Source organism: Patella vulgata, chromosome 6 (genome assembly GCF_932274485.2).
Source record: "Patella vulgata chromosome 6, xgPatVulg1.2, whole genome shotgun sequence".
In the NCBI taxonomy this organism is placed as follows: domain Eukaryota; kingdom Metazoa; phylum Mollusca; class Gastropoda; family Patellidae; genus Patella; species Patella vulgata.
The window spans coordinates 27,907,263-27,928,748 of NC_065884.2; the positions used below are offsets into that span (position 1 = coordinate 27,907,263).

Here is a 21,486-nt window from a genome sequence, read left to right on the forward strand (position 1 = left end):
TAAACATGAAAGTCAAACAAATTTAGAATCTTGTTACTTCTACTTAGCAACCACCATTATGACGTTGTTTGGTGTCGCCACCGTGTGCTCAGTCCTACCTGATCGGCACCATTATGTTGATACCAACGACTCGCTCTTCGTCATGTTGAATTGTTTGGCGGTGTGTTGAAATTGAAAACAACATCGAACGTGACATGGTTTGCCAACCATATCACGTTCGATGTTGTTTTCAATATCAGCATCGATTCCCCGGTTCGGCGGTTGTGGCCTACGTCACAAGAAGTGGAGTCGCCTGTCCAACTTCGTGGGTTTTCTCCGGGTCCTCCGGTTTCCTCCCACTGTTAGGCCCTACTCTCAAGCGAATTATTGAAATCAAATTGAACCATATGTTAGTCACGAAATGGCCTAGTTTGTGTCGAGTGGTCGTTGAATCTCTCTCTCTCTCTCTCTCAATTTCAGCGCTCCGTTCATCAACCAGATGAAGAGCCGGCGTGGTTCCCCCTTATCAGTGATGCAAGACGGAGGACCTAACAAGGACAGCTGTCTAGTCTTTCAGATGGAATGATAAACCGAGGTCCCGTGTACGCATTGGCGTGCACGTAAAAGACCCCTTGGCAGTTGGAATTCGATATAAGAGTAGGCCGTAGTGTGGGCAAAATTTCTAGCATAGCACACTGTATGGCGTATACCCGTCTTCATTAGCCCAGTTCGGAGCAGAACAGTAGGACGTTAAATCCCATTTCATTTCCAGACGAAGAGCCAGTCGTTTATATCAACATAATGACCCCGACCAGGTGCGCAATCACCACATGAGCACGCAGTGGCGACACCAAACGACTTCATAATGATGGTTGCTAGGCAGAAGTGTAAAAATTCTAAATTCGTTGATGGCATCAATGAAGATGACGTTTTTCGTCTAAATAATAGAAATAAGATGAAATAGATTTAAAATTTACACTGAATAAATAAAGATGTTGGATTATACACTGTCTTAACTTAAAAATTACTTGAATAGAAGTTAGAAATTACATGAATGGAAGTTAAAAATTACATGAATAGAAGTTAGAAATTAGACGATAGCACGTTAGAATTTTGAATCTAAATCTAATATACCGTCTTAATTGAAATGTAATTTACCATTACATAATTTTTAAAATGTAATTTGACTGTGGGCGCTATTAACGCATCCAGGTGGGTGGGTGCGGGGGGGGGGGGGGGTAACGTCCTACTGTTCTGCTCCAACTGGGCTAACGGAGACGGATTGTACACGGTACTTCGGTTTGTCATTCGATCCAAACGACTCTATTTTGTCAATATTTCTATTGGTTCTTTCATGTATTCAGTACTAAGCTTGAATTTATGTGACATTATCCTGTGTCGCGGAACCAAAAAGAGAAAACTGTGACACTACGGTGTCGTTAAATAGATGAATTATGAATTAATTTCAAATTGTGTATACGGTCCGTGACACTAGGGTGACATTTATCTAGTCAGGACGTTCACGTTGTGCATATGATAAATTAACTTTTTACGATAACTATAGTTTATATATCGAATACAGCATCGATAATACAAAGGTTATATACAGGAAACTACACACACAGCTATGACATTAAATATAAGCTAAATATAAGTTCTCTATCCCCAGCTTGTGTTTACAAACATAGATTACCATTAACGTCATTCCCTGTACCTCTCGACCCCACCATTTCGTAGGACAAGTTTACTGACGGAACCCCACAACCAACATCATATGGCTCCCCTGCGACTTAACGGGTCGTTCTAATCCAAGTGGTGTCTAAATGATGTCCGAATGATGTCTATAACCGATTGACTTTAGATTTATACACAATGTTTAAGGTCATGGGATGTGGAATCCTATTGATTTTCAACGATTTCCGACAATTACTGCCAGAGTTATGGCCCTTGATCACTTTGAAAAATCTTTTGGGCGCTCTAGAGGCTAAAGTTAATACCCAATTGACAGTAAATTTATACACAGTGTTTATGCCCCTTGATGATCACTTTCTAAAATCTTGTGGACGCCCAAAAGGTTTAAGTTAATATCCGATTAAATCTAATTTTATACAAAGTGTTTAAGGTTATGAAAGGAAGTTGCCTATTGATTTGCAGCGATATCCAAAAATTGCTGCCAGAGTTATCGCTCTTGATTTCTTTGAAAATGTTGTGGACGCTCCAGAAGCTAAAATTTGTAACCGATTGACTTTAGATTTATACACAATGTTTAAAGTCATGAGACTAGGAAGTCTATTGATTTTCAGCGATTTCCGATAATTACTGCTAGAGTTATAGCCCTTGATCACTTTGAAAAATCTTTTGGACGCTCTAGAGGCTAAAGTTAATATCCGATTGACTTTAAATTTGTACACAGTGTTTATAACCCTTGATGATCACATTTAATCATTCGAAAATTTGGTATGTCTGGGGTGATTTTCATGTCGTTTAAATGTTATATATATAGTTAACGCTACGTATAATTTAGTCAGGCGGTGTATATTTGCTTTCATTGATGTGGTGTTCGTCCTCCACTAAATTTACATTGCTTAAAATTCGATTTGAACTGTAGGCCTATGGCTATGTGGATTACGACTCTTCAAAAAATAGGTGGAAATAGGGCATTAGTGGCCTAATGGTCTTAAACGTTGCCCCTGCAGATTGTCCGACGGATTTGTTTGTGAGTTCATTAAAATTATTGCACGTGGTAAGGAGTAGAAAATCCTGCACATCCTTGTTGCTGTCCTCGGTAAAGAAACCTATGCGAACGCAATTTATTAAAATGATGAACTGACATAATATGCTACTCAGTTGTCACGAGTGGACTATATTTCCTACCCTCTTTCCTGTTTTAAACGGCGAGGTCAGACGCTTATAAAATGACATGATAGGTTGTGACGTTTCGTATAAATTTTTTATTTACATTTAAAAAATAAATTATATATAAATATAACAAATAATGTTACTCAACGAGAATTTGAAATTTAAAACTTAATCAAAGTGACAACTAAAAAAATTAAGAGTTTATTTAAATCTGGAATGCTTCCACTGTTAAAGAAATCTGACTGGGAACACGCCACTGAAATAAAGAGATAAATACAATAAGTTAACAATTTAAATTCTCTTGCTTTCTTGAATTGTTTAATTTGGGCAAAATCTGATTAAACCATAAAATATGTTTTCTTTCAGGGGGGGGGCGGGGGGAGTGACTGAATGGTCTAGCGCATGCGCTTGGGTCTAGATCATAAGATCTGTTGTTGAGTTAAGTGGCATGGTTTCGATTTCCGCCTGTACGTTACAAGTAGTTCGTGGGTTTTCTCCAAGTCCTCTGGTTTTATCCTCCCAATGCTAAAGACCCCTACGCGCAAGCGAATTATTGAAATTAAAATGAACCATATGTTAGTCCCAAAATGACCTAGTCTGTGTCGAGTGGCCGTTAAACTCTCTCTCTCTCTCTCTCTACTCTCTCTCTCCTCTACTCTCTCTCTCTTTAATCAGCCTCATCACATTATGTTGGTTTATTGCATTGTTAACCATTTTGATCTTTCGCTTTCTTCTCTATTCTTCCAAGGTATTGTCGGGCTCACTTTGGAGTAAATGGATATTTTCACACTCTGTCCCACCCTTTCAGAAATTCTTCATAACCCCTACTTGGTTAGTAATATAATCATGTTAGTAAAATATCTAATTAGATTCTTACGTTGGGGTTCACATAATTTACAGGATTTGGGACATTCTGCTTTTACGAATTCGGAAATTCCTGTCAAGCTGCAATATCCAGCAGAAGCAAATATTGGACAAGCATCGCCAAAATCCATACACATTTTATTTAAATCTGAAAACCAAATAAAAACAGAAACTTAAAACAATAATATCGGGGGACTAGTTAAACCACATTTTATTTCATTAGTCTGACAATACTGAAGCCTTTCATCAAATCGTCAAAGAACAAATCTGACTAATAATATTTAGCAATTCGATTAAATATATTAAACTCAATATCATCCAAAGTCTTCGACATTGAAAACACATTGTTTAAAATTTGCGTTCTGTTGTTATATCTGTGGACATCAAATAATAACATTCATTTGTGATTTAATATTTCATACATATACATCAGGACACCGAACGCCATTTACATAAATGTTATTATTTGATGGCTACAGACATAACAACAGAACGCAAATTTCATAAGCATAATTCTCAATACTTAAATAAATCAGATTCGTCGGTTCGCCAGAAACGCGACGAATTATTTGTCAGTTTCAATCAACATTGATGTTGTGATCTTACTGGGAAAAGAGGAGCTTCTGATATCCAATATTTAAGACAAAATAAACATTTTGCCACTGGTACAAGACTCGTGTACCATAATGCGTTACATTTGTAACAAGGAACTGCAAGAATGCGGCTAGACAAATTCCACGAGTCATGTCAAACGGTGACGTCATATTCTTATTGGAGAGCATACGCAATAAATACTATCGGTGTAGACTGGAATAACCAGGTGCTAGAGATTATCATTCGATTGAGACTTCTGGCGTAGAAACGGAAACGATTGAATGTAAATCACTATTATATGCGTTGCAACCCATTTGTGTCAATTTCTAGATCCCAAATATTAGCGATTTAGTTCCTTTAAATATTATCTAACCAAATAGATTATTCAGAGGAAACAGATCGAGGCCTGTATAACAGTTTATGTCGATAAATTGAACGAGAACTTCCTATGCAGTTCGTGTATGTATGTATTAAATGAAATCACTCACCCTCATCACAAAGTTCACATGTTAATTTACAGTATAACGCCATTCTAGCTTTATCTCTTTGACACTGACCATCCTGTTTAAACGTACTGCAGGTTGTTATAACATCTCTACATACTGAAATAACAAAATGATGAAACTTCAATCTGTAACCGTTATTATCCGTGAGCATTTTTTTTTCTGTGAGGAAGAGGAGGAGGGCGGGGGGGACTGGAACAGTACAAGTTAGTAATTAGTCCATTAAGTATAGTCGATATGTTACAGTCAATTTATACAATCAGGCAATGTGTACAATGCCTTTGTAACCCTAACCCCACCCCAAACCTTACCCTAGCCCTAACCCTAAACCTAAACCTAACCCTAACCCGGCAATGTACACATTGACTGGTATATTTCAGGCATTGTACACATTGCCTGATTGTAGACCTTGACTGTCACAGATTATGGTTCGCGAATACATCATTTTGGGGAAGACCTATAAATAAATAAACACGTTTAATCAACCTATTAAGCCCGCCAAGAGCACAGACATCCAAAACGTCTCGGTTTTTTTTTTCTAAATGAGATAAATAAAGAAGTGAAATTGAGATCTGATTTTAATCAGATTAGATACTTTCAAATCATGTGAGGTTAAGGAGAGAACCCATAATTCCCGAGTATTGTTGGACTTTACTAACCTCTAGTTGGTGGTTGTGTTGTTATAACGGGTCGCCTTGTTGTTGTTATAACGGGTTGTCTTGTTGTTGTTGTTGTTGTTGTTGTTGTTATTGGACATTCTTCTATAGGTTTACCAGGACTACCAGGACAATAACATTTACAATGTTTACCAACATATCCTTCTCCAGGACATTGCTTTTCTTCAGGACATTTATCTAAAATGGATAAGAAGATTGAACTTAATGTGTCTTGCATCCGACATGTCAGTGTGTTGACATGGGTGGTAACAGACGATAAAATATCTCAATTGTCGTGTTTGTAATAAATAGTTCAAGCCATCAATTATGGGTAATGACGTATGATTGTTTCACTTCTATTGTGACGTTCAGTTATAGTTAACAAACCTGTGTTGTAGGACGTATAATATTGAATATATAGCGTATAAATTGAGTCAGCAAACAACAGACTTGCGATAATTATTCGACATACACCAAGAAGCTTTAATGACGCCCTTAAATTACAGTCATATTTACATCGAAAACAGAATTGTACGTTCTTTTAAAATAAATCACTGATTGTGATCAGAACGATTATCTCTTCAAGAAGTTGACATTTGATATGATATAAACTATACTAAATCATTGATATAATATAAACTACATGTATACCAACTCATTGGTATGATACAAACTAAACTAACTCGTTTGTATGATATAAATTATATTAACCCACTGATAATTGATATGCTTTGGAATGATATTAACTATACTAACTCATTGCGGCACAGCCATACATCAAATTAGCCAATTTAATATCTCGAAAACTTAAGCCGTCTCTTTGTCCAATTTTGTTTTGGTATGTTGGTTTTTTTGTTATGATTGTTCCTTCTCCAAAAGCCTGCAATAAATTATTTAAATGGTGTTTAGTAACCGAACTGGAAATACACAGGTTACAATTTTATGGAAAACAAATACTGTTATTACTGAGTCTAGTCGAAATGTCGCTCTGTAATAAACAGTAACTGTATTCCATAAAATTGTGACCTGTGTAAAGCCTGGAATAACATAAACGATTTTGAAACTACAGTAACAGTTTCATAAGAAAACGAAAAAATAGTGTTGTTTTTTTTAAACATATTTTATATCTATGATCCTAAAAGCATATCATAGACGAACCCAAGGGGTGGGTTTAACGTCCTATTTTCTGCACCAACCGGGATGACGAGGACGGAGCAAATGGACCTGGTGGAATGTCTACAGCTAATTTCTCCTGCATTATGGACATAAATTAATTTTAATTTCTTTTCCATTTTCGTTTACTGTTTGTTACTGTAATAAGTTTGCCTGTTTGTTACTGTAATAAGTTTGCCTGTTTGTTACTGTAATAAGTTTGCCTGATTGTTACTGTAATATCTTTGTATATGTGTTACTGTAACACGAGGTCTATTTGTTACTAATAACTTTGTATATTTGTTACTGTAATAAATGTAACACGCCTGTCTGTGTTACTGTAACACGTGTGTATATGTATTACTGTTAACACGTTCGTGTATTTGTTACTGTAACACTAGTGTATATGCGTTACTGTAACAAGTCTGTATAAGTTTCTCTATTTTTGTCTGCAATAAGTTAGATTATTTGTTGTTGTAATAAGTTTACAGCACATTGACTTATCAATTCGGTATTGCATTGTAAAGAACTATTTTTGTACTTACCCTTCCAGAGTAATGAATAATGCTGGTGTAGTCATATACCACATTAAAATCATTTATAATTCCGGCATCAACTTTGTCGTACTGTGGATGCTTGTTTAATGGAATCTGAGCATAGTTAATCGTAATATACTCATCTCTATCAGGACGAGCATGCTCATGAATCCAACCAATAGCATGACCAATTTCGTGCACAACAATTCCTCTCTAAATTAAAATAAATATAAATAAATATAAGAACAGCATCAACAATCCATAGTGGATCTGTGCTCTTCTCGTGTCATGATACCTTATAGTAATTATCATTACTAGGCCTATATCATGATAATAATTATCATTACTAGGCCTATATTATGATAATAATTATCATTACTAGGCCTATATTATGATAATAATGCATACGAGCGTACACCATTGTGTTACAAGACTACTTCACAAGTAATTTCAGTTGTTCACACCCAAAAAGTACAAAGGCTCTCTTACCCGACGACATTCCCTGCCTAAAGCTATAGGTTGTGGTCCACCAACTCGACCTAATCTAGAATAACATCTGAAATGTAGAAATATCTTTTATTATAACAGTCCATTTAACACGCCCTCCCCCCCCCCCCTCCTCTGCTCCTGTCTCCTATAGGCTATTCATCGAAATAACGTCGAATAAACACTGCCACTTAGTCACTCCACTCTGATCCTATCATGGGCTTCTGAATTTTATTAAATTCTCGTGTAAGTCCACAAACCTCACGGCAAACTTGATGATGTTTCCATCTTGCTCTCCCGACCCCCCCCCCCCCCCCCCAGGGTGCTCAGATTCCTCAACCCACCCTTGTATCGTGCAAGGGTGGTTCTAGTACCCTCCACCCTGAAAATGGCATTTATGGGCTTCTAGTTTTCGAAATTCCCTGGGTGAGCCCGTATCCATGGCATCTGGATCCGCCCTTGTCATGGTATATTATTCCAATAACTAACATGTCTTTAGTAGTGGGAGGAAAGCGGATATCCCCGAGAAAACACAAGATGTTGGGATGGCGGCCTCCTATTCAAAACCTGCATGGAGCATTGACGTTATCATCTACAGGGAAACCCCCACTAGCCGATTAATTTCTAGGATGTTTGTAGTTTGGAGTTGAGCAGATAGTAAGAGAGGTTATTTCCTATCAATAAATTGTACTCACCCATCACCATTTTTAAACACTATTCTATCAGGGTACCTATTTGCATCAGATGATTGAACTTGTTTAAATTCCAAGCACGTGTATGTCTCCCAATCTTTAAAGGCATCTTGAATCATTTCTATGTCTCGTCCAGCTAAATAAATAAAATTAAACGCACATTAAAAATGTATTCCCACTAAAATATTTAAAATATGGCGAGACACCCAATATCACCCATAAAAGTATGGTAATATGGAAAGTAGACACACCTTACTAGGAAAAATACTGGATTCCCTGGAAAACACCTATGTAGGACCACAACGTAAAATGGTCCCTCCCCCGCTGCCTGTTGGGATGACGTAAGGGGCGCTTTGGCTGGCGGTACAGAGACTTTGGGATTAAACGGCGGATAATCCAATAATTTACTTGCTCATCAATATTTATGGTAAATAGACAGCGAATAACGACAAATGGGTCCCCAGACTCAATCAAGCCATGTGACAATTCATCAATATATATATTTTACTCCCGTGCAGCTATCATAGTCATGTCTAGATAACCGTGACCATAAGCCTTAGTCTCATTTATCAATTGAAAAAAATAAGAAGGGGGTTTAACGTCCTACGTTTCTATACCGGCTAATGAAAACGGGTATACGCCATACAATGTGCTATGGTGGGAATGTAGCCCGGAAAGCGGAACTACGGCCTACGTTTTTTTACGTGCATGCCAATGTGTACACGGGATATGGCTTTTCGTCCCATCAGAACGAATGGACACTGTTCCCTGTCTGGCTCTCCATCCTGCACCTGTCCTTTATATCAGAATATGTGTCCAAGAGGCCACTTTGAGACAATGTAAATTGCTTACATATATTTATATCCTGGTGTTTCTGAAATCTTGGACCTTCCCTTTAAACCCAAAATACATGATTTAGTATTCTTAACCATTTATACTGTTCATCTAATATTCGTAGAAGCTTATTATTCATTTGTGTATATATTGGATAAAATAGTTTTATTATAAATATAGCCTATAGATAACAACTTCTTCGGCACAATTTAGCAATAAAGAATAATTATGAAACGTTTTACTTACTGAACTCGGACTCTGTGATCTCGTATGGAACCTTACTCTTAGGCCATCTGTACTGACCGTAACGTAAAGCTTTTCTCTTATTACGGGATGGATTAGTCCTGGAAGTGGAAATGTCCTGAATTTTATATTTATATATTATGAAAGACAAATCGTGACATAAAAGCCAATTGGATTGTTTTTGTTACAACCTAACAGTAATCAAGCAACAGTATTGAAGGCCCGTTTTGTTTGGGTTTTTTTCTTGTTGGTTTTTTTTTTTTGGGGGGGGGGAGGACCGACTTTTATTTACTAACGTAATCCGTAGTTACTCCCGTGTCTGATTTGAAATATATGATTAAAATATCTTTTAAGAACAGAGTTGAAATGAAACGAAATGGTGTTTAACGTCCTACTTTTCTGCACCGACTGGTCTAATGAAGTTTGCCCAGAAAGCGGCGCTACAACTTACTCTTTATAATATCGAATTTCAGCTGTCATGGGTTCTCTTACTTGCACGCCAACGTGTACACGGGAGCTCATAATTTTGTTCCATTGACAACGTAACGTGTACACGGGAGCTCGGAATTTCGTTCGATTGACACGAGTAGACACTGTCCTTGCCAGGCCCTGCACCATTGACAAGGGGAATACATCTTTGGAAATAATAGGAAACTTTCTCGACCAACACCGGGATCGAACCGGCGCCTTACCCATTGAACCACCGCGACTCCCTTAAGAATAATAATTAAACCTACTTATATCTTGCTAACTCAGTCATATTCAATAAAATATCTAATTCTACCATAGCCATCATTTTATTTTCTTCCATCATATGAAATAGATCTAACATCTCCACTACAAATACAAACATCATTAATTATTATATGTCAATTCTGTCTTTATGGAAATTACTGGGTTCAACTATCACGGGAAAGTTAAAGGGTAAAATTAAATGAACTTGAGTGCCTTTAGAAATTCTACTTATCACCAGGAAGTACTTATGTTCTATCTATACTGTATCAACTATTAAAATCCCAAATGTATCTTAAATATCCAAGCTACAGTAAACAAGTGATGAATAAATTAGAGACAATGATATAACAGAAATGTGTTCAAATTACTAAGAGTTACCTGAATTTCTGGTAGCCGCGGACATCAGAATCTCATCAATACTCTTACCGTCATTTTCATCATCTTCTGCTGCTGCAAGTATCTGTAAATAGATATAATTTCTGTACAGGACTCTATATAACCCATGTTGTTATACGGATCTTAATATTATTAATGTTAGGTTTAGTTTTAATTAAGAATCTCCTTAATCCTACTTGGCCATATTTGTCAGGCCCTCCGTCCTGCACCACTGGCAATAGGAAACCACGCCAGAAAATCTCGAATAACTTTCTCGGCCAACACCGGGTGCGAACCCGCGACCTGCAGGATAGCGAGTCAGCGTCTTACCGTCCTCGGTTACCCAGTGTACTCATTCCGTTCTACTCCACTATACCCTGGGTTAATCTATGGGGGAGACACGTTTTCAAGTTATCCGCCCTTGATGATTGTACTATTTTTATCGACCAATCCCAGACGTTCATATAGTAATATAGGGTCATAAGTTTTATTTAGAATCGTTCGTTCGCTCCCGGGACTTTATGTCCACGTGATATCGTAGACAAGTTATTGTGAATTTGTGTGTTAGTTGTATTTTACGTCCGCTTTCACCGAGGTGATATCGCAGATTTTTTTTTTCGTTCGTTCGTTTCTGGAGTTTTACGTCCACTTCCACCTAAGGTGATTTAGCAGACAAATTATCAAGTATAAGTTCAATAATAATAAACATAACAGAATGACAATAATAATAATAACAAACGTCAAACATATAGATGTTATACATATTTGAAATCAACAACACATACTGCAGATTTTGATAATACAATTAAATATAAATAAATTATAAATATATACATTATTTACATAAATCATTCAGTAAATTGGTATGAATATGATTATCTACCCTTATAAAAACGAAGGCGAAACGATTGGTTTGTAAACTGTTTTCTGATTGGTTCGTAGACTGTAGCTACATTCTAGGCCAGGGCAGATAATTTGAAATCGTGGAAACCCTATGGATTAACCCAGGGTATAGTGGAGTAGAACGGAATGAGTACACTGGGTAACCGAGGATGGCGTCTTACCCACTTAGCCACGGTGGCTCCCTCAAAATGAATGGTCTTTAATGAGTAGACATAAGAAGGCTAAAGGGTATTTTAAAGCAAAACCAATATGCTAATATGATAACGTTAACCCAAATATGAGCATTTTTGATTTTTCATTGTAGAAAGATATCCATAGATATTTTATTTTGGAGCCTTGACAGTCTACCCAAATGTATTTTCATTTTAATTTTGTTACGAAACACAGTATACCTTTGAAGTATATTCTGAAAAGCATTAAGATGTATAAATTATCTGATCTTTGTAAATTCTTAAGAACATTTAATACCCACAATCCAGCCCCATACTATTAATATCTGCCAGCTTGTGCTTGTGTTTTGGCCATTTGAAGTTTATATTAGTTCCTACTGATGACACGTTATCAACTTGTATGACTACAGACAGTGCTAAAGTGCACACTTGGCTAGGGCCGTTTATGGAATTCAATTTAATTTAATGATGTCTAATTTTACAAACACGGTTATCCTGTTTTCAAGAAATAATTTTGATAAAATAATATAGAAATCGACATACCTCAGCTGCGTATGAAATTAATAAGGTGGCTATAATCCATCTTAGGCTTTTTAGGCTTTTCATTTTTAAAGAGAGCTCGCTTGGTAAGACCGCTGTCGTCGTTTGAAATCAAGTCTTATTGCTCTGAATTAAATAGCTTATTAAACCGGAACAAAACTTGACCCGTTTTCCAGTTAATATACAGTAGAATCTGTATGAGCAGCCACTCCTATTCAGCGGGGGGGGGGGGGGATGGCTGAATGGTTAGCGTGCGCGCTGTATCATAAAGTCTGTCATTGAGTCGACTGGCGTGGTTTCGAATCCATGGTTGTACATGGCAAGGAGTAGGGTCGCCTGTCCAAACTTGTGAGTTTTCTCCGAGTCCTCCGGTTTCCTCCCACTGCTAAAGACCCCTACGCGCAAGCGAATTATTGAAATAAAATTAAACCATGTATTAGTCCCGAAATGACCTAGTTTGTGTCGAGTGGGCGTTAAACCCCATTTCTCTCTCTCTCCCCCCTATTCAGCGACATCTCCTTGTAAGCGGTCACAATAAATCCCCCCGTAAAAATTCTGTTTTTTCATCTCTTTATTCAACGGTCACTCCTCTAACGCGGCCAGCGGTCACTATTTTACTAATAAATTCAACAAAACATGGCCCATTCAACGGCCATTGTTGAATGATACCATCTTGTCGTTCTTTGTAACACCCCCGCTAATCCCGTGAGTAGTAGTTAATTAACTGGACCCCAACTGATCAGGTAAAAAGAAATGTAAAAATAACAATCAACCCGGGATTATCTATTAATTAATCTTTTGTTTTATTAAACGACTAATCTGATCATTGTTATTTATATACGTATCGCAATTATACAATAATTATGGCACCGACGCCTCGATCGCATTTGTACCATGTATTGTAACGTTTTATACTAGGGTTGGGACAATAATTCTCTTTTTCGTATGCTACTGTTCTGCAGGGGTGTTTCTGAGGCCAAATTGACTGAAAAATACAAAAATTGAAGAATTTTTGGTATCCCACCATTTTTTCGGTCGGAATGGGGCACATTTTCAAAATGGCCGCCAAAATGGGTCCAATATAGCCAAAAAATCGTATTTTTAAGCTATTACTTCGAATTAGTGCGATTTATTTTCCTAAATATAGACCTTTAATAGGATTTTCAACATATAAAACTTATATAAGACGTCACACAAAGCATTTCTCTTGCAAATAGCTCCTGGAATCCAATATGGCGGCCACAATCCAAGATGGCGGCCATAAATTGCAGGGATTACCGGATATTTACAGAGTAACGATAACCATGTCGTGTAACTCGTTTTACTTTTGAGTGGATTAATTTTGAGTTTTTTCTACACTAATTCTGACGTCAGAAAATGACGTCATAAATGGTGACGTGCAATAGTTCTTAGAAAAGAACAGACGTCGTCTGTTCTGATCAGTCACATACGTTTTCGATTTTCGTAATCATACATGTAGTGCCAATTTGTTCAACTAAGCTTATAATTGTTATTCACAATATGGAATTTCGCAGTTCTGGCGCGAGGAAAGAACTGTTTGGCGTAATTTACGACGAAGTACCTGGGTATGTAAAGGGCGCAAAGTTACCAACTGGCAAGTATTTATTGGGTAGAATGATGTCGCTGTGTAAGGAACCTACTACAGGGAGGAAAATAGTAAGCAGAGACGAAGCTAGTAAAATAGTTGCTGGTGAATTACGTACGTCAGGATTGGATCAGTAAAAATGTGTATCCGCTTAGTGAACGATCTGTGGCCAAACGTCTCCGTGAGGATTATGACTTTTTGCTCAATATGCGAAAACGCGAGAAAAGTCCGGGAAACAGATGTGATCAATGGCGCAGTAAAGTTTCAAACTTCAACGATAAAATGACCACCAGGGCGTATGATATCAGAGCCACTGACCCGTTGTACGAAAAACAACTGGAGACAGAATTCGATGTGAAAATGACGCCCGAGGACAATGCGTTTGATGAAGATAATTGTAAAGGTAACTACATCGCCCGCTGTACTGAAACGGTTCCTCGTTATTGGCTAAAGCAGAAACGTAGGGTGGCAGCACGTCAAATATCACAAGAACAGACAAAGAAAGCTATCATTGATGAAAATGAGACTCAAATGGAAATCAACATGCGTGAAATCGTAGCTGCAATTAAAGATATACCTGACTCAGAAACTCGTGATCCTGGTTATGAAAATTTTGATACAGACTCCATCTCTACGTCATCACGGGTTTGAAGAAATCGGACTCCGGTTCTGACTTTCCATCTGTCAAAATCCGGACAGGATATAAGACATTCAATGAGCCGTTGATCTGCTATCTCGTACAAAGTCTGTCAAAGTACAAGGTCACTACTAACGATTTATTAGGCATCTGTGTCGATTTAGCCAATGGAGTCTTTCATCAAAATTGGAAGATGATTGACGATGAAGACATGGAACAAAACGATAGTGATGATTATGAAGACCAGGTGATGGATGCTCCAAAGCGGCGAAGGCGATGTGACGATCGTACCTATATAATGCCTAGTAGAAAGTCGATACGAAACCACTTAGAGGATGCCTCTTACCTCAATTTGGAGATGGTAGCTAGACACCTTGCTGATAGTTCTGGTAACACAATCACTGTCGGCTTAGACGACACCACAAAATCGGCAGGCCATAGATTTCTCAACATCAAAACGGATCACATTACTGTAGCAGGACCAACAGCGGACAAGAAGCTTTACAACTGGCTACGCTGAAAACATTTCACATTCTGGTAAAGATGCCGCCAAGATATACGATTTTAAACTGAAAAGTTTAGCAATTCTGGCCGATTGTTCAACTGAAGAGCTTAAAGAGCACATTGACTTTTGGATGACCGACCGTGCTAGCGATTGTAGCACCATGCTCCAATACCTCAATGTTCTGAAATGCTGCTCCCATATAATTCTTGGTGTGTATAGCGGTGTAGAAAAAGTGCTCAAAGAAACAGAGCAAAGAATCGGAATTGAAAAACTGATAGACTGCTCCGGTATTCTTCGTTCACCATCATCCAGTATTTTGACTGTCGGACTAATAGCTATCACAAAATTACTTTCACCAAGTCACGCAGCGCACTCTGTGTCTCTTTATAATGAATTTGTGAACTGGTTGGTTAACAATAACTTAGAATCTAACGGCTTTAAAGGATTTGTTTCCAATCGTTGTGGACGTATCGCCGAACTTGCCAAGTTGTACATTGCTAAAATGGATCAGATCAGAGACTTTTTTGACGCGATCGTTGATGTAAACTCTAATAAGTTAGTATTAGCTGTATCAACCTTCATCACAATTGACTGGTTCCAGTGTGCATGTGAAGTATATAACCTGATCGGTGACATGATAATATTTCCTATGATGGACTTATTCGGAATAGATGGTCGTAAATGCGAGTCAGAGCACAGTTGGGCGAATGTACGAGCTTTTTTCAGTGATATGTTTGAAAAATTAGCGACACTGCGAAAGCGATTCGGACAAACGTTGACCGGAAAAGGACAGTTAATCGGAACGATCATTGAAGAAATCATTGATGTTTTAAATTACGAGTAGGATTGATGAAAAAAATTTAAGGTATGCTCCTATTACTAATAGGATGAAAATTGCAGGAGGGATGACTAAAGTGGAAACGTATTCGAAAAAATGCATTATTGCTACTAATGGACTATTAGCTGATGAGAAATTTACAGTTAGCGTTAAAAGAGAAAGAAAAATTGAAACAGCTAAAATTTGGTAAAATGCAAAAACTTTTGGATACGTGTAAACTACACGGAGGTCCAGTCACTGTCTCTTCAATAACCTCGTTGAATAACCTGAATGAACGACAGCTACTCTCTGAAATTGGCTATTTGAGGATAACTACAGCACCTGATATCCGTCAAAAACGACGTGTCAAGTCTGACAATGGGCGGTTCCGATTCCAAAATTTCACTATTCAAGAACTCAGAAACTCAATAAAATCTGTTGTTCATCCAGAATATAAGCAAGACTGTGACATTGAAACCTTGTTAAAATTAGCACTTGCTAAGCGTCGTTAAAACAGTAACTTACATCGAAAGATCATCAGCAAAAACCTATAAAATGATATATTACATGACACGTTTATCTTTACACTGTAATATATGATCGCCATCTTGGATTTTGTCCGCCATCTTGGATTTCAAAGTTAAGTCTAATGGAAAGTAAAAAATAGTGAAAAACCTATAAAATGATATATTACATGACATGTTTGTTGTTATTCTGTAAATATCCGGTAATCCCTGCAATATACGACCGCCATCTTGGATTTTGGCCGCCATATTGGATTCCAGGAGTTATTTGCTAGAGAAATGCTTCGTGTGACCTCTTATCAGAATTATATTGTTGAAAAACCCATTAATGGTCTATACTTATGAAAATAAATCGCATTTTTTTTTTGATATTGTCCCAACCCTATTTATACCGCTATTGAACACCCTTATACTTCTGTATTGTATGTACTGAAAGAGTTTGGTGGAATACTGTCTAAAACAAGTGTAACTAAAAGGGTGTGAGAAGAGTCAGATTTGTTATTTATCCTGGGCGACCAAAGGAGAAGCCAAAAGTCTTACAACCAGTCAAATATTTTATCTTCCGAAACCTGACGGTTGATAAAATTAAAATTAACAGATCAGTAGCCAAAACTTCTCTGGCTGTTCAGAACACATTTTTACTAGTGTTCTAGGATTCTTATAATACTATAATTCCTTACAAATTCTTGATCAGTCAGAACAACATGAGTGTACCTAAAACTCGTTTTTGACCGTCCGCAACTAGTCTCGGGTGGTTTTACGTTACTGGTTTCCGATAGGTTTGTTGCGTCGCAGATCGACGGAACCGCTGACCTACTACAAGAAGATCTCAGCAGATACATGTATAATTCAACTTCAAAAAATGATTTTAGTCAGTCATTTATTGGTGCACCCTAAAGTTAATTAAATCTATTTATCTTTAAATTTGTAATGCAAACCGATTAATTATATACATAGTAAAGTGTTATACTTACTAGAAGTATTAATTGTAGAGTTGATAAAATCTTCATCAGTTAATGTAACAAACATGTTTTTATCATTATATATCACCTGACTTAATGTATCACCATAGTCAAAACTACATGTACTATCACTATAAAATACAAAATAAAAGTAGACACAACATTGATATTTTCGTTTTAAGACAGTTTAAACTTAGGATTACTTTTTTTCTAGACCTTTTTTTTAATATATATATTGGAGAATATTTCTGCCTAATGTTTTATATTAGTGTGAAAAAAAAATCATCAATTTCAAAAAGAAAGTATTGATTCAAGGGGGGGGGGGGTCTCACGTTTAGGCATTAAACTGTGGGATTTGACGATAAAATCATGCATGAAAAACGATTCAGTTAAAATTACTAAATTATTTGACCCATAGCAACAAAGAGTAGATTACGTTTTTAATTCAGACTTCTTTATTGAAAAAGCAATAATGACATTCAAAAATTATAAGAGAGAATATTGGTAGATCTATTTTGTTTAACCTGTTCTTAACTCAGCGTTTGAAATATTGAATAACTAGATCTATTGAGTTTTTCACGTTTTATTTATTTATTTTTTATTTATTTTTTAAGTTTTAGAACTTTTAAATTAAGTAAATTTATTTACAATATAGTCATAGTTGGCATCGGTTTTATATCTGGATTCACAAAAGTGTAGAATATGATTTTGGTATCGTGATCAGCAGTATATAACATGTAAAAATTTCATTCCTATATCGCAATTAGGCAAAGGATATACAGTGTCAATTTGGGCAAGAAAAACAGTAATTATGTCAAGGGTTTGGACTCAACTATTATGTGGAAATGTCTAGAACAATATTTTTGCTTAAATATGCAGTTTCTAAACTGTCCATTCATCATAGAAGCAATTACAGAGCATGTGTAGATGAGTGGACGGATGTTCACTGACGGTGGACATCGTCCACTCAGAGACAGTTCCTAAAGGAACTATTATATTATGTAGATACTGCTTTTCATCTTGGTTTTACAATGGGTACCGGAAATGGCCCAGGATCATAAAATGGGCAGTATCTGCATCATTATCTTAGTCCCACAGAGAAATATATGAAAATCCACAGGCTATATCGAAAGAGAACCATAATATTTCCCTACGTTAAAAAATCGGATTATTTTATTGAAAACTATGAGTGCAGGGGAAAGTGACAAACTTTAAAGTCGATTTTCTCATCTCAATATGACTATTTTGCAGCTACTGCCTTTCTCTTTTGTAGTGCAGAATGTTTTTGTTTTTTTGTTTTTTTTTAGGATCAAAATTATTTTTTTAAAACTTTTTCCGGTAAGACGTGAGAGAGAGAGAGAGAGAGAGAGGGGGGGGGGGGTTTAACGTCCACTCGACACAAACTAGGTCATTTTTTTTTAAGGATCAAAATTATTTTTTTAAAACTTTTTCCGGTAAGACGTGAGAGAGAGAGGGAGAGAGAGAGAGAGAGAGAGATGGGGTTTAACGTCCACTCGACACAAACTAGGTCATTTCGGGACCAACACATGGTTCAATTTTATTTCAATAATTCGCTTGCGCGTAGGTGTCTTTAGCAGTGGGAGGAAACCGGAGGACCCGGGGAAAACCAACGAGGTTGGACAGGCGACCTTACTCCTTGTCACGTACAACCGGGGATTCGAAATCACGCCAGTTGACTCAATGACAGACTTTATGATAGGGTGATTGATAAGTAGTGAGCCTCGATTGGAAAACCGTGCAACACAATGATACCACGTTTTGCACGTGCACTATTATGTTCCCCGGGCTCTGTCACAAACTTTCATCACATTCTGTTAAACTGTTTGGTTGTGACAGGTCATAACAATCAAGTAGGGTCTGTTGTTATCAGAAAATGGAACATATCGAGGCGAGAGCTGTGATTAAGTATCTGCATAAAAAGGGTCTAACACCGAAAGCCACACATGATGATATGGTTGAGATGATGCTCCTTAATATGCCACAATTAAAAGGTGGTCAGCTGAATTCAAGCGTAGCCGAGACAGCATTGAAGACGAACCATGTCCTGGTCGACCAAAAACTGTGTCAACACCTGAAATGGTACAAAAAATCCATGTTCTGATAATGAATGACCCGCGAGTTACTGAACGATTTATAGCTGGGGTAGTTGGTATTAGCCAGGAGAGATTTCATTCTATTATCACTGAAACTTTGGAAATGACAAAGGTTTCAGCACGATGGGTGCCAAAGCTTTTGACGCCTGATCAAAAGCGTTCAAGACACATCATGTCAGAAGAGAATCTAGCCTTATTTGAAACAGATCCTGACCGCTTCCTAAAACAAATTGTTACTATGGATGAAACTTGGGTCCACCACTTTCAGCCAGAAACAAAAGAGCAGTCAAAACAGTGGAAACATGTGACGTCGCCGACCCCAAAGAAGGCAAAGACTGTTTCATCGGCAGGAAAGGTGATGGCCTCAGTATTCTGGGATTCTGAGGGTGTTCTCATAATGAATTACCTCCAAAAGGGTCAAACAATTAACGGAAGATACTATAGGGCAGTTGAGGCAAGAAATTAAGACCAAAAGACGAGGAAAGCTGACCAAAGGTGTGATTTTCCACCAGGACAATGCGCCAGTGCACAAAATCAGCTGTTGCCATGTCAGCAATCCATGACTGTGGTTTTCAACTTCTTCAGCATCCACCCTACTCTCCTGATTTAGCTCCCTCAGACTTCTATCTGTTTCCTGCTCTGAAGAAATGTCTTTCCGGTAGGCATTTCCCGTCTGACGATGACGTGATGACGTCATTACCGCTGTGGATGATTTTCTACACACCCAAGACAAAGACTTCTACAGAACTGGAATAAATGCTCTGCAACACCGATGGCAGACGTGTATTACATTGAAGGACTATGTTGAAAAATTATGCATTTGATGTGAATTTCTTGTTTCTTTCTGTTAGACTCACTACTTATCAATCACCCCTCGTACATCACGCACGTGCTAACCATTCGGCCATCCAACCCCACACCGGTAAGACGTAATAATTTTTTGCTGAATTTTTCTAACGAAAAGGAGCATGTTAACCAAGAGAAATTTTTCCAAATCATGTTTAATCTTTAAAAATATTTCCTAAGCGATTTGCAGCTTTTCACATTTAAAACACCAATTCTCGATTAAACCATTTATATTTTAAATACTGGTAATTAATGTTTAATATTTTTGCTACAGTATCAAAAGCAGAGCTTGATAATCAGAAATATCAGTATGATATATTTATATTATTTCAGGTAGATAGGCCTATTATGTCTCTATGATCAGAGGTAAAAGTTCGAGTAACGTAGAAAAAGTCAAAACGATGAAATTTAAACCAGACGACGACAACGACGGGGTAAAGGGTTTCCTTTTAACGGAGGGAATTTACGAACATACAGACGGACGGGGGACCACGGCCACACTGAAATATATTTCGCAAAATCGCCGAAGTATTAAATTGACGAAACATTAAAGCCCATTCTTTTATTTTCCGCCATAACCAGACACGAATCAGTTTTATCTAGAAATTAGTGTGGGTGTATTATTTTCGCACTTTGCGACCTTTCGTTCCAGAATACCTTGGGACGATGAAACCTATAGGTATTCAGAGCTCCGCAACTCTTTGTTCCCTAGTGTTATGATCACCCCCCCCCCCCCCATTCCAAATTATAAGATTGTCTGCAATCAATTTTGGTGTGAATACTTGGGGTCCTGGAAGGAATAACCGTATCGATATCAAGACCTCTACTTTTTTTTTAATTCCGTAGTGCCCCCCCCCCCCCTTTTCCGAACACCCTGTTAACGTTACAGAGGATACAGTTTCGATAGATTTTTTTTTTTTTCAAATGCTACTACTGGATGTTTTGTTATAATTTTAATGATATCAAGGATGTTTTAATGTCATAATGAAAACACTACTGATGACCTGTCAAAGTGTAAGTATGGACCACTGTGGCTTGGTGACATTTAAAGTTCCTCTGGATTTCCCAGCTTAGTCAGTGGTGCCGTTTGGGAGAGTGGCTAGTCATTTGGATGGGTAAAAAAACACAAGGTCCAGAACATAACATTTGCTGGGCGTAATGCTGTTGTCCTGGCAAAATTTCCCTCATAGCACACTGCAAGACCTTCATTTTCCCCGATTGGTGAAGGGTGAAGGAAAAAACGTTGAACCCCATTTAGTTCAATTTTAACTAACCTTCAGCCAATCCATCATTCGGACAGGAGTCTTTGTGCTCCTAGCATTATGACAATACAAATAAAAACAAACAAATTAGG

At 37.4% G+C, this 21,486-nt stretch overlaps 1 protein-coding gene across 2 annotated transcripts; it reads right to left on the minus strand.

The window, feature by feature from the left end:
- Positions 1 to 2,907: 2,907 nt before the first annotated feature.
- Positions 2,908 to 12,258, minus strand: LOC126824712 (zinc metalloproteinase nas-13-like). Of its 2 annotated transcripts, XM_050554047.1 has the most exons (12): positions 12,125 to 12,258; positions 10,512 to 10,593; positions 10,136 to 10,235; positions 9,402 to 9,499; positions 8,325 to 8,457; positions 7,633 to 7,699; positions 7,153 to 7,356; positions 6,212 to 6,335; positions 5,459 to 5,653; positions 4,785 to 4,898; positions 3,716 to 3,850; positions 2,908 to 3,094 (listed from the first exon to the last, which is right to left on the minus strand). In XM_050554047.1, the coding sequence occupies exons 1-12, from the start codon at positions 12,185 to 12,187 to the stop codon at positions 3,000 to 3,002; spliced, it is 1,410 nt and encodes a 469-aa protein (XP_050410004.1). In that variant the 5' UTR covers positions 12,188 to 12,258; the 3' UTR covers positions 2,908 to 2,999. The 2 variants fall into 2 exon arrangements, with proteins under 2 accessions (XP_050410004.1, XP_050410005.1); XM_050554048.1 differs by lacking the exon at positions 7,153 to 7,356.
- Positions 12,259 to 21,486: the final 9,228 nt, after the last annotated feature.

What these genes read in the sequence shown, in the direction of transcription:
- LOC126824712 (XM_050554047.1), bottom strand. Translation starts at nt 12,187, where the DNA reads ATGAAAAGCCTAAAAAGCCTAAGATGGATTATAGCCACCTTATTAATT. An exon ending in TAATTTCATACGCAGCTGAG is followed by an intron (nt 10,594 to 12,124) that starts GTATGTCGATTT and finishes ATCTATTTACAG; the next exon opens with ATACTTGCAGCAGCAGAAGA. An exon ending in GTGTTTAAAAATGGTGATGG is followed by an intron (nt 7,700 to 8,324) that starts GTGAGTACAATT and finishes TCTACATTTCAG; the next exon opens with ATGTTATTCTAGATTAGGTC.